Source organism: Notamacropus eugenii, chromosome 1 (genome assembly GCF_028372415.1).
Source record: "Notamacropus eugenii isolate mMacEug1 chromosome 1, mMacEug1.pri_v2, whole genome shotgun sequence".
Lineage (NCBI taxonomy): Eukaryota > Metazoa > Chordata > Mammalia > Diprotodontia > Macropodidae > Notamacropus > Notamacropus eugenii.
In genome coordinates, this window is record NC_092872.1 from 293,513,352 (window position 1) to 293,526,879 (window position 13,528).

At 34.8% G+C, this 13,528-nt stretch overlaps 1 protein-coding gene across 8 annotated transcripts in view; it reads right to left on the reverse strand.

Moving 5' to 3' along the window:
- Nucleotides 1-6,165: 6,165 nt before the first annotated feature.
- RBM25 (RNA binding motif protein 25) overlaps nt 6,166-13,528 on the reverse strand; it is a 45,097-nt gene continuing 37,734 nt past the window's right edge. For all 8 annotated transcript variants that reach the window (XM_072629197.1, XM_072629202.1, XM_072629200.1 and 5 more), the window contains 5 exons: nt 12,816-13,140; nt 12,005-12,279; nt 10,857-10,955; nt 9,381-9,428; nt 6,166-7,821 (listed from right to left, as the gene is read on the reverse strand). In XM_072629197.1, coding sequence (XP_072485298.1) covers nt 7,729-7,821; nt 9,381-9,428; nt 10,857-10,955; nt 12,005-12,279; nt 12,816-13,140 — 840 coding nt within the window. In that variant the 3' untranslated portion in view covers nt 6,166-7,728. The remainder of the gene's footprint in view (nt 7,822-9,380; nt 9,429-10,856; nt 10,956-12,004; nt 12,280-12,815; nt 13,141-13,528) is intronic.

Consider the following 13,528-nt stretch of genomic DNA (forward strand, 5'->3'; position numbering starts at 1 on the left):
AAGAAATATTGCACAGTGAAGTAAACAGAACCAGGAGAACCAATCATACAGTAATAGGAATATAGTAAAGGCAAACAACTCTAAAAGAATTTGGAACTTTTGTCAATGTACTGACCAACCACAATCCCAGAGGATTAATCATGAAATATAGTTCCCATCATCTGATAGAGAAGTGAAGGGCTTAAGAATGTAAAATGAGGCAGTTTTTTTTTTGGACATGGTCAATGTAAAAATATGTTTTCATTGACTTTTTCTTTTGTTCTCAAGTTGGGGGTTGGTGGGGGCTGGGTTTGGGATGTGAGGGTAAGCAGGCAAATTTTTGCTAAAAAAAATACAATTTTAAAAATAACACGATGCTATACCCCTCCCTTTTACTTATTCTGTGTCTTCTGAATAAAGTAATCCCACCCAGACCCATAAATTCATGGATTTCACTCTAAATTCTCAATGATACCTATCAGGTCAAATTTACCTCTGTGTTAGAATCACTAGTTCCTCATTTGTTGTCTAAGATTTGGGCATTTATTGGTAATTGAAACTGTGGGTTTTATTAATTTTTACTGGGTCTTAAAAAACAGCAAAAGGGATAGATTCAGAGAAATCTGGGAGGTGAGGACCAGGATGACAATTTGCACAATCACTACAACACTGTAACAGAAAACAATTCTGAAAGACCTCGAAGAATTAGGACCAAAGCAATGACCCAAAAGAGATGATAAACCAAGCTTCCAACTTCTCGGCTGAAAGGTAACTAGAATTGCAGATGAGATATTTTTAGACACAGCCAACAGGTGGATATATTTTGCTTGACTAACTTATAAGGAAGAGTTATTGTGGTGGGACAGGAGGGAGAAACTACTATTTGGGGGAGAGGGAAGAGGTACTGACACACAAAAAATATAAAAAAGAGCATCAATGAACCAATCAGAAATAACTAAAGAGCTCCAAAGAGGGCACAGACCAGCAAGCAGAACTAAAACTATTAAATTTGAATTATGTTTTTAAAAGCTATACATAGTAGAAAAAGTACATAGTGGTTCGGTTTCATAATAAATCCCTTGTTATTTACATATCAAAATGTCCAACTTGTTTTTTTTATTAAATTCATAATAAGAAAACTTTTTAAAAACCTGGCAAGTAGGACAGTTCACCTGGAAGAGAGAGAGTGCATTAAGCGAGATTTTAAGAAACCTGGAAAGGTTGGAACCACATTGGACAGCTTTAAATACCAAGGAAAACAATTTGTATCTCATTCAGAGACAGTAATTAAGTACTCAAGGTTCTCTAGCAGAGAAAATGAATAATCTTTGTGCATGATATTTCTGAATTAGGTATTTAGGTTTCTAAGATATTTGTTACCAATAATAACTAAATATTAATGATACCTAGAATAATAGCTATAGAACCATAGGATGATAACAACTAAATACTAATGATATGTAGAATGATAAGTACTTTTGAAACAAAAATCCAGTAATATCACCAACTTTATTTAAGGGTGCTATATGAGACAACACAGGCCTTAAATTTGGGAGATTTTGGCTTGAATACTTTTACAGATTATTTGTTTATAATCTTGGGCAATTTACTTAACTTCTCTGTGACCCAGGAAACACTTCAAGAGTTTCTAAATGCAGAATTGGTACCATCTGCATTTGTAAAGGGGGTTTGCTCACAGGTAATTTCATACACCAATAAAATCACACATCTTTAAAAAACGTTCCTAGTGACAAGTCCTGACCTCATGGAGTTTGAGATGTAAAAAGATGCAGGAATAAAAAGAAATGCTACTCATTCCATTAGTCTTTTTACTATTTGCCATGATTAATGTATTTGTCAAGTTCATATTAGTCTTTCCCAAGACAATCCTAGATTCAGGAAAAAATGCTAAATTTATTTTAAAGTAAAAATTTATAATAATAAATTTCTATTTCTCTTGACTAAGCATGTACATTTTTGTGGTAGACAATAAGCATTGCTATCCTCATAAAAGTTACCTAAACCACTGCAAATCACTACATAGTAGTGACAGTACAGGATGAATATTCTAATTCTTCATTGCTAATCTAGAGTTTTCTGGTAACTACCTGTTGATTATTATAACTATTATTATAACTTAATATCTTTAGTTAAAAAGACCCACAATTATCTTTTGCACATTCTCATTAAGGACCAAATGACAATCTATTTGAAGATTACAGTACTATGTGAATTATGAGCATATGAGACTTTCTTCTGAGTATTACAAACGATTCATCAAGAGTCACTGTGACACTGTATCAGGCTCTTTGCTGACTGGAAGAAACCTTGTCAATGAGGTTGTCTTCACCCTCCATTACTGTATCTAGTCACAGAAAGATTAATTGCCCCATTTACTACGATAATCAGAATCTTGGCCAGCAATGTTGTCCTTAAAATGGTTCGAGACTAGACTGGCAAGCCCTTTCAAGCAGAGCCCTCAGTGATTCATGGCGCCCAGGGGTACAGTCCCTAGAGGTGATTTTATGGGATTGGGTTTTGATCCTTCATTTTGCAGTTCTAGGAACTCAATTTGACAGTCTGCACACAGGTCAGGTTCTGAAGAATTGACTGACCCATGCTAAATTCTTAAACCAGAATGCCAGCTTTCAATGGCATATGTATTTGACATGATAGCTGAGAAATTCATTATGGAATATTAACTGTGCAAAGGCCTGGAGAAATCTAATCCAACTATCTCATTTTACAGATAGTTTTATGAGTGGCAGAGCTGAGAAATAAACTTAAGACTCTCAGTCCAAAGTTCTTTCCTATCTTCTGTCATGTCATTCAGAAAGGTACTTAGGAAGCAATTAAATCAGATCAAGGGGAGTTAAATGTATTAAGAGGTATTCCTCCTAAACCATGTTATTTATAAATTTTATTTCTTCATTCTAAAGATACTTTGGTCTAATTGTACAATGCAAAACCTAAACACTCCCTTCACTGGACAATACAAAGAAACAGCAATATTTGTTTTGATTACACATATTTGCTAAGTCTCCCCCCACCCCCAAAAAAACCCTGGGAATTAACAAAACCAAAAAAATTCTTATTTTTCCAAAACACTTTCTATTAAGATACCAAAAGCTTGTCAGCTAGGAGAAATAAAGTGACTTTCGAAAGGTCATACAGCTAATTCTTGATACTTATACATTAGCTACAAGACACAGATGAACTCTAAGCTCTGAGGGCAGGGATACATCTTTGGATCCCCAGGCAGTGGAGAAAGTTAGCTTGCTGAGGAAAAAAAAATTATCATGGTTTATATAAAATTAGATTAAAAATCTAAAATTAGATTAAAATTTAATCTTCCTTCAGTTACATTTTAAATTACATGATGGAACTTTTAAAAGATAGTAGGATCTCTAAACAACAGCAAAACCGCAACACATTCACAATTTCCCTCTTAGGATGAATTACTTTCTGGAAAAATATTCACAAATGTTGCCACATACTGGTTTTTATTTGAGAGCAGCACTTAACCTTGACCCTATCTTCTGGTGGTATGTTCCACAGGAATTGGTAGCAGTCATTCGCCACCGAAGCTGATTAGCTTCTAGCATCTATCATTTCTCAATGAAAGCTGTAGGCTAACAATTTGGGGTAGGGAGGGACAGAACAAGCATTTATTGTCTACCATGTGCCCAGCTAAGTACTTTACAAATATTTTCTTATTTGATCTTAACAATCCTGTGAGGTAGGTGCTATTATTATCCTCACTTTATGGTTGAGGATATTGAGGCAGACAGAGGTTAAGTGTCCAGGGTCAATAAATTTGATTCAAAAAATGTTCAAAATCTATTATATACAAGCACAGTGCCAAATGCTAAGGATACAAGGATTATAATGTCCTTGTTCGGCAAAAATATTCTGCTTAAAAATTTATATTTGAGTGACTGCTGAAAATTATAAAGCTACCACCCAACCTAACTAACTGAACTAAAGTATCAGTAGTTTAAATAAAAAACAACAGTGCAGTTTATGTTTTTCTTTAAGAAAAAAAAGAACTATTTACATGAAAATATTTATAGCAGTATTATTACTAACAGCCAACATGGGAAATTCTTACATGCACAACTGGGGAGCAGCTGAATAAACTGTGGTATACATGTAAAATAATATTATTGTGCCACATGGAATGGCAAATATAAAGAACTCAGAGACATGGGAAGACTTGTATGAAGTAATGCAGAGTAGATAAAGCAGAAAAAAGGCTGCAGCCATACTAGCCTGCTAACTATTTCTCAACTTCTACATTCTATCTCCTCATTTGGCACAGGTTGCCTCTCTGACAAGCACTCTATTGATTTCCTTCTCTCCAAATCTCTAGTTTCCTTTAAGGCTTAAACTCAAGTGCTACACCCCCTAACCAAATCCTTTCCCACCAGTTTGTGATCTCACCTGTTTTGCTCCCTCCTTTCTGAAAGCAGATTGTATTTGCTTGTGTACAGACTGAAAACCACATGGTCACTCCAACGTAAGCCCCTTGAGAACAAGGACTTGTTTTGCTTTTACCTTTGTATCCTCAGATCCTAGCATTGGCTACCAAACAAGGCACTAAATAAACCATTTGTGGAATTGAATTGAGATAAAAGACTACAGCTAGTAGCATGGCATAGTGGAAAGCCCATGGGCTTGGAGGTCAGAGGACTTGGGTTTTAATCTCACTTCTGACATTTACAACCTGTATGAATTCAAGCAAGCCACAATCTCCCTGGACCTCAAGCTTTCTACATCTGTAAAATGAAGAGGAGGCTAGACTAGAAGATGTCTAACGTATCTTCCAGATTTAGATCTACAATCCTGTGATCATATGCAATCATTACTAGTAGCTAGATATTAATAAAGACTTTAAATGGCACCAAATCAAGATCAAAAACGATGGGCAAACTTGGTGCTGTTGTACAGTCTACATTCTTCAGAAACATGAGGCTATTACAGGGTAAAGTTTGGATCATTATCAGTAACAATCACTTCAATATTGTTATTTTTAAATGTTTGGAGGGGTTGTATCACAGAGAATTCAACTGGGTATACCTGAGATAGAGGAATTGTGAGGCTGTGTTGAAAGAGCATCCATTAATTTTTTTTTAAATATGCTTCTTGAGAAATTGCACATTTCTCAAAAATGATTTTTTTTAGATGCCAAATCAGGGAGAGGATAAAGGGTATTGGTGACAAAACCCACTACACAGAATATATACTATTTTTCCTAGAGCAGTTCCTTAACTAAAAGCAATGCAACTTTCACAGCATCTTCATGTGGAATTACACAACTATGATAAAAGTAATAGAAGTGATGAATGCATGGTCTAATTAGGAAGACAACCCAGGAAATCCAATCCATTCACAGGAAACTGTATGCATGTTTCCTTGGAAGCTGTGTCGAATAAAATAATATACAGTACTAGTCATAAAAGCATGTAAAACAATATTTAAAAATCAACCTCTAAATATGCTTCTCTTAGTGCTGACATTTTTAGAAAGATTTTTCTTATTAAGTTTTTATCTAAAATTTTTTCAGAGGTATGTACTGTCAGTTTTTAAAATCCTAGATCCTTCATGTTTTTCATATATGTATTTTTTCTTCCAACCTCCAATTTGCCATAGTATATGAAGCCAAAGTTTCTAAAAGTGTTTATACAGTAAGTGTGAAAGGGAAAGATAAATATACTTTGAATAGAATGATACAGATGAAAATCAAATTTAAATAGGTAAAACACAACAAGATCTCTTAAATACACTAGAATAAAATTTGAAACTGACAACATTGGACCAATGAACTAGAAACACTTCCCTAATATGACATCTAAAGAAGTGTTAAGGGAGCATGGATATACCTATTACCCAAGCAGCTTCGACCACTGAAATGGAATAAAGGCTGAAGAAAGAACAAACAGGAAAAAAGCCCCTTCTAGAAATCTTATTTTGTAATTAACAAATGATACTGGATTTCTTCCTTAAGTTTCCACCTTAAGAAATCAGAATTGAAAACATTATGACAGTAAAGGATATGTAAAGGAGGTCTATCCAAAACAAGGTAATGCTTCTAACTTTACTAAATACCCATAAAATGTTCATGAAAATCCCACAAAAACTCAACCCATATTTTCAAATTAAAGTTTTCTAGTTTGCACCACACAATTATAACATGATGCCCTTTATTTAACAAGACTCTGAAAGAATCTGAGTCCTCAGATCAAATATATACATTTTTTAATATTCGAAATATTTACAAGGTGGAACCTTTTCACGTTTCCATTTGTTAAGAACAGTGTTTTCAAATGTCCCCTCAAGATGAAAGAAATCTAGTAACACAGGGTCACAGTTAAACTTTTCTAAACAGGTCAACCTGTTTTGCTCCCTGGTAAAGTTCTGTCCTACAGTAGAGACAGCCAATGGTATGTCTTTATGCACATCATCAGATTTTTAACCTGGATATGTAGAGGTAAAACAAAGTCTCCATTTATGTATATATATTAAAAAAAAAAAAAAAGTAAACCATACAGTCTCCTTACAATTTAAGTGGAAAAGAAAGGAAAAGGAAAATCGAGAGTAGTCAAAAAATGCCTAAATGTATGTCAACCTGTTTTCTAACCTGTTATGTCCAAATCTATTACTGTTTTCTCCTACTTCTCCCAATGTTGAAATTGGCTTCTCTATTTTTTTTTTAAAGAAAAACATTTCTTAGAATTTTTTTCTCTAAAAAAAAATTTTTTTTAAGATGAGAGGTAACATTATAAGGAGATACTAAATGGAGCTATAATAGTTAAAGCCAATGAATGTAAAAAATAGTGTGCTCTAGAAATTAATGATCAGCCTACAGAAACGTAAAAAGTTCTGCATGACTCATTCTCCCTTAAGAGAAAAGCTGAAGGAGCCAGCTAAACAGGGGAACCCCATCCTGTTCAACAGAATGCTGCACCATAATAAAATCCCATGCACTGGGACACTGACAATTCAATTGTCCAAGACATTTAGGTTGGCACAATATCACTACTTTCCCTTTAGGATCCTGAATCATGAAATGCTTAAGGCAGCTGCCCCTAAGACAAATGAGGGGGGAAAAAAAAGACGTTCTTACATTCACGCACACACGCGCACACACACATGCAAACACATGCGCGCACACACACATGCGCAGACACACACATACACAGTTTAAAGAAGAGTGAGTTGCCCACTTGACACATTCTTACATTCTAATTTAAATTCTATACTTTAAACAGGACTTGCCATTTCTGATCAGTTTTTAAATTAAAAAAGGCACAGGGGAGGGGGGTAATAAAAGATGGCTGATACTCTTGCAATAAAAAAATGATTATCTTGGTTTTCTAACTGGTACAATTCAACATTAAGTGCAATTTTGCAAAAGAACTAGGGAGTCATTTTAATATTTACAAGGAACAAATTAGCAGAACAAGATTATCAGAGAGGCGTTGTACAGTAGCTGCAGCTTATAAAACATACCAGTAATTGTACCTGGTGAGTTATAAAGAGAACCAATGTAGGATTCAGATAACTCTATAACCGAGGGAGAACAGAGGGTTCTTAACAGAACAGAGGACCAAAAATTTTTTCACATTTTCTACATTAAAAAAAATTACAGATCTCACAAGTGTCTTTGAGGACAGATAAAATTCAAAGTCCTTTGAATGGCGGAAAAGGGGAAAAAATTTGAAATGGAACCTAAATGTAAAAACAGTTTTACTTCACAAGACCAATTTTCTTGGCTTCTGTTTCATATATCAATAATCTCCACATTTTGACTATAAAAACTTCTGCTTCTTCATCTAGTACCTACAAGGGAAAGAAAAACAATTTTTGATTAAAACAAATAATCACAACCATTTTCAATAGTAATTTTAATGGCCAAATTTGAAGGAGTATGCACTGAAATGCTTTATTTCCAGCTATAACTGAAAGAGGGAAAACTGCCTAAGGGGAAATTAATACTAGAATAAATGTGAGGCAGGATCTCTCCACAGATGGTACTTTAATATTTCACTACTTTTATCTATAATCTCAGGGTACTCCTTCCACAGACACAAACTGCAACTCATCTATAACTTAATAAGTGGTCTTTGATAGTAGTGGTTGTGATCCCAAAATTCATCATCCTGTGGCCAATCTAATAAGGAGCCTCTTTTCTCTGAACTCTGCTAAGTTCAGGTAAGGGACATACTCTTTTCAAATCAGTAGGATCTGCCAGAACCTGGGCAGTCTTTCAGAACTTCATCATGTCATAGGGTCTACACACAAGTAATAAACTACTAAAAAAAAAATGACAACTTTGAACAAGATACATTACTTAAGAATTGTGGCACTATGGGTCTTCCTTGCACTGACAGATTGTAACTGTCTACAACTTAGTAAAGAGTCAAGAAGGGCTATGGCTATATAAAACCCTTGCTTTAAGTAATTTATATATAGAAAAAAATTATGTATCTGTTACAAAGAGAGGCTTATAAAACATCCACAGAGGAAGAGTCGTAACTACTGCCAAACTGACTTTAGGATGCCTTTGTTCAAGATACTTCATCTATATTTTCTCATTTGCTCCCACAGCATCCACAAAATATAAATAAGTGTTATTTTCCATTCAGCAGAAACAGAACAGTTGATAACTTAAGGTAACAGTGTCTTTTCCTATCTGCTCGTCAAAAGATTTTTTTTTTCCAAAAAAAATTATGCTGCCAATCTGCTAACTTTTACTATTTAAACTGAGAATAAAATGCATACTTCAGAAAATGCCAAGTTTATATAAGCAGATAATATAGCCTAAGGTCATTTTATTAATACAAACCAGAAATGGAGATAATACAGTAAATTAAGACCTCAAACCCTTTTTTTGTTTATAGTTCAACATCTTTCCCCTTCAAAACAACTTTTGCTAGAGATGCTAGACAAACGTGACAGAACTCAGTACTTTTTCCTTCATTTTACCCTCTACCAGAAGTAATACTTAGCAATAAGATAATCAAAGGCAAGCTGAAGAAATAACATGAATAACACAGAAAAAATGAGGTCACTAATAAATGAGAACTGACTGAACTACATCAGACTAAAACTATTTTTGCAAACCATTATGACACTGCTCAAAAATTTTATGAACTGAGGGGCATCGCTTTGTATAAAACAGATGACCAACACTAATAAAAAAGAAATTTCTGACTGGAGCATTGTGCAATAATGCTTGAGGCAAATCTGTACACATCTTAAAAAGAAAACTTCTGTGATGCAACATATGTCAACAATCAGTAAAATAAATTATGTACATGATATTTAAAGGTTGAAATTTTGTAATACCAATGAAATGGGGAAAATAGGACATTTATAGATAAGGAAATTCAACTTACCATGGCAACATCGTCTAATATACTTTGTGGTGAACTATGAGCCATAACCTGAAAGAAACAAAAAACCTTTAGTCTGAAAATTTTGAGACGAAAAAGATAATAATAATGTTAGTGATTTTAAGAAAACCTCTAAAATAATTTAAATGGTTTTCAACTGAATTTAAGGAAACTTCGTAGTATTTGAGTTCATACCCCAGAACATCACACCTCCTCATCTGATTCTTGGCCAGAGCTGAACACAATCAACATTCATGCAGGAAAGCATTCACCATGAATGCACTTCACATAAAGAAGTCTTTAGAAATGAAGAAATGACTTATGAACACTTAGCACTCCTTGAAATGCCACTTAGAATTAACACTTTTAAGAACTTAAGTTTAAATATTTTTTTTTGTAAATATTTAAAACAAATGAAATACATTATTCGTAAGAAAGTCAAGTTCTTAAAACCTCCACCTGAACAAACTAGAGGAAAAGAAAAATGTTCAAGCCATTAAGTCCCAGTTCTGGGAAATCCCCAAGTGGGGATATGGTACTTAAGTAATTAACAGGTGGTAATTTTTTTTAAAAACAAGTTAAGAGGTATCTACTTTAATCAAAACAAAAAACCAATAACAGGCAACATAGTACAGTAGAAAGAGGATGGGTCTAGACTTTGGATCCTAAGACTGACATTTCTACTATCTCATAGCTGAGCAGATCTCACATTACTGAGAGATTTTCTCTGAATCAAGTTCAAATACTCCACTAATTTTACTTTTTTCAAGATAGGCACTGGAATTGGAATCTAAAGATCTGGGTTTCAGTCTTAGCTCTACTGTCACAGAGATATAAGAACTGTGACAAATTTTTTAACCTCTGAAGGTCAACATCCTCATATCACTGAGTAGTTGGGAGAACCAAGTAAGACAATATATGTCAAATACTATGTAACTATAAAGCCTCATATCAATTCAAATGGTTATCGCAGGTATATTTTAATACCCATCATAAAAATAAATTTCATTTTATTGATCTTTTTTATGGCACAGTACCAAGAGGTGAAAATAAAAGTCCAGGCTTGCTGACCTCATTATCTGAACAGGTAGATCTCACTACCATACAGAAAGGAGCAGGACAGGGCAGATTCCAACCATCCTGCTTTCTTTAACCCTTGGTTGCATGTGCATTTCTTTGAGTAAGCTGGTAGAGGTTAGTGGCCAGAATAAGGCTAAAGAAGGCTTGCATGGCATATTGGTATTGGCTTGTTCCGGCATAGTGATGACCCCAAGATCTCCAAAGCAGAGCACAAGCTTGGGCAGGTCCAAATGAACTTGAAAATGCAGCCTCATTAAGCTCAGAGAAACTCATCACCAGGTTAGCTGCAAGCTGACCAATTTTTCAGCTAGAGCAATTCTTAAAGACCATCTACAAAATCCAAGATGGTTCACCTTAGCTCCTTAAAATCTTGAATATGAGAAAGAGTAAAGCACTAACCTTAGAACAAACAAAATCAACTAACGTGGCTTCTTCTTCACCTATATATTCTATGATTTTCTTATTAATCCACGGTCTAATTCGACGTTCCATTAATGTCTGCATTAGAAAAAAGATAAATGTTTATTTGAATTGCTTCAACATTTTTATCTTCAATATGCTATTTACTACAGATTAAATGTTAGTAGATGAATCAACTACAAGAAAAATAGTACCTCAATGAGTCTCAGGCTAAAATATATAATTTGCATTCAATGACGTAAAAATCATATAATAAAACGCTAAAATTGCAAATAACTTGCTTTTATGGCTAATTATGTCCTACAAGCCTAGCTTCTAATAAGAATGCAGGGGAAAAGGGAAGAAAATTAATCATCATACAAAACTAGCAATACATCATTTTCCTCAATGATATTGTGAAAGTCAAATATTACTTATCAAGGAGCTTGCTCCAGACTATCAATGACTGCCCATTAGAAGCAAAAATACGCCCTGGAAAATTATTCCATTCTCCTGCCCTAACCTTCACTGACCAAAATTCTTCCCCTGTCTCCAACCCCCACACCTATTCTCAGCTGGATGCTTTTTTCTGCCCCTTCTGCACCGTCACTGGAGGTGCCCCGGAGCCTCTGCGCACTGTTCACCTTGTGCACACTATGATCCCAACAGTGACTGGTTGTGAACTAATACACAGGCATTGCTCCTTTCCTTGGCCTTTCTATCTGCCATGAAGCTGAAGCCTCCTTAATAATACTTCCTCCACTAATCAGAACTATGAACTCTTTGAGAAAAAGGATTGCCCTCACTTTTCCATTTGTATCCCCAGTTGTTCGCATAGAATATAGCACTTAATATATATTTTTTCATTCCATTCCATCCTTGACCCTTTCATCTAATTTTCTTCCCCAGTGAGAACAAACATGAATGTGCATATATACTTCTGCTTCACAAGTTGTAGAAAGACTCATGAGAAGCTAATAGAACTACCTGAGAATTTTTTATCTGACCACCATCCTCACAACAATATATTTAGCATAACATATATGAACTATGTGATCTTCTCTACAAAAACTACTAATCAAAACCAAAAGAACTTGACTGATCAAAGCCAGACATAAGCATAATAAAATTTTAAAGTTACAACTCACAGAATCTACAATAGACCAATCAAGGGGATATGCAAAGAGCTCAGGTTTCGCCGTCGGGATTTTCTCAATGAGACTTTTGATATGTTTGCGCTTTTCTTCTGTGTTAACAGTGCCTTTGGTGGAACTTTTATCATCTTCACCATAATCTAAAGGAACCAGTTTCCTTTTCCGGGGCACATCATCACTGTCTTCATCCTCAAATTTATTGAAGACACTATCCACAGGGAGCTTCTTTCTTTTTACAGCATTAGGTTGGCCAGGACTATTAGAAGCACCTAGAGTAAAAGGATGATTTAGTAATCCTCCAGGAAAAACATTATCAGTTATTATCTTATTTATACCCCGCTGTCCCTGAACAGTAACACATTATCACAGCCTGTCACAATTCTCACAGATAGAACAAATATAGCAGGGCTGTGACAGGGACTCCTCTAGCCATCAGGTAAAATCCATGCAACCCTTCTCAGATAGTTTTCAAATAGAAAAAATACATAAGATTACAAAGGAAACCAATTATATCAAAGTATTTAAAACACAAATTCAGAGACCCCAGATTAAGAAGTCCTATTCTTGGGAGAAAACTTAGTACTCACAAATCCTAGTAATTATAATTTTCCATTTCTCAGAGTTTGATATAGATGCCCAAATAAAAAAATAAGAAAATAGTGAAATAGAAAACATTTTGCCAATGTACTTAAAAAATGATTTAACCACTTTCAATTAATTCTTTAGCCTAGGGTAAAATTCAGAGGTGGCACTGATACTCTTTAACTTCTTTGATCTTAAGAGATCAAAAAGAAAACCAACATACCCAGCTTAAGACTTAAACCTATTTTTGGCCTGTGTTCCTCAGGTTGCTGTTGATCAGGTGAGTTTTCATGGGGGATGATAATACCACAGGGAGACTCATCCCCAGGAGTATTGGGAGTTGCATTGCCACTAGCAGATGAAACTGATGGGGCTGAGCTGATGGGCCGCAAGGTTGGTTTAAGACAAGGTTTTTGCTCTGGCTCCTCCTCTTCTTCCATGGGCTCTTCTCGTTTTTCTTCTTTCTCTTGCTTTTCTTCTTCTTCTTCCTCAGACTCTGGCTCCTGCTTTATTTGTGGTTGCCTGCGCCTCTCAGCTTCTTGTTCCATCTATAACCAAGTAAAAACTAGATTAATATGAACGAACCACAACTATATGGAATTCAAATTCTCTTCTTCCCCAAACAATGGAACATTTGAGGTAAGAATTTTTAAAAAGCAATCACTTTCATTAGATAATCTGAGAATACTCACTCTGCACAAGAAGCTATGCTAAGCACTACACAAAATGTTATAAAGTATAAACTACCTCTTAGTATGGTGACTTTGAAAGGAAGACAAAGCAATTAAGTTTTCAAACTTTCATTGAGAAAATTAATGGAGAAAATGACCAAAATGATTAATTCAGTGATTCATACATTACAACAGGACATTTCAACTGAGCAATCCATGATCAGTTCTTGCTTACCAGTGATTTAGAGTTACCAGAGTAACTATA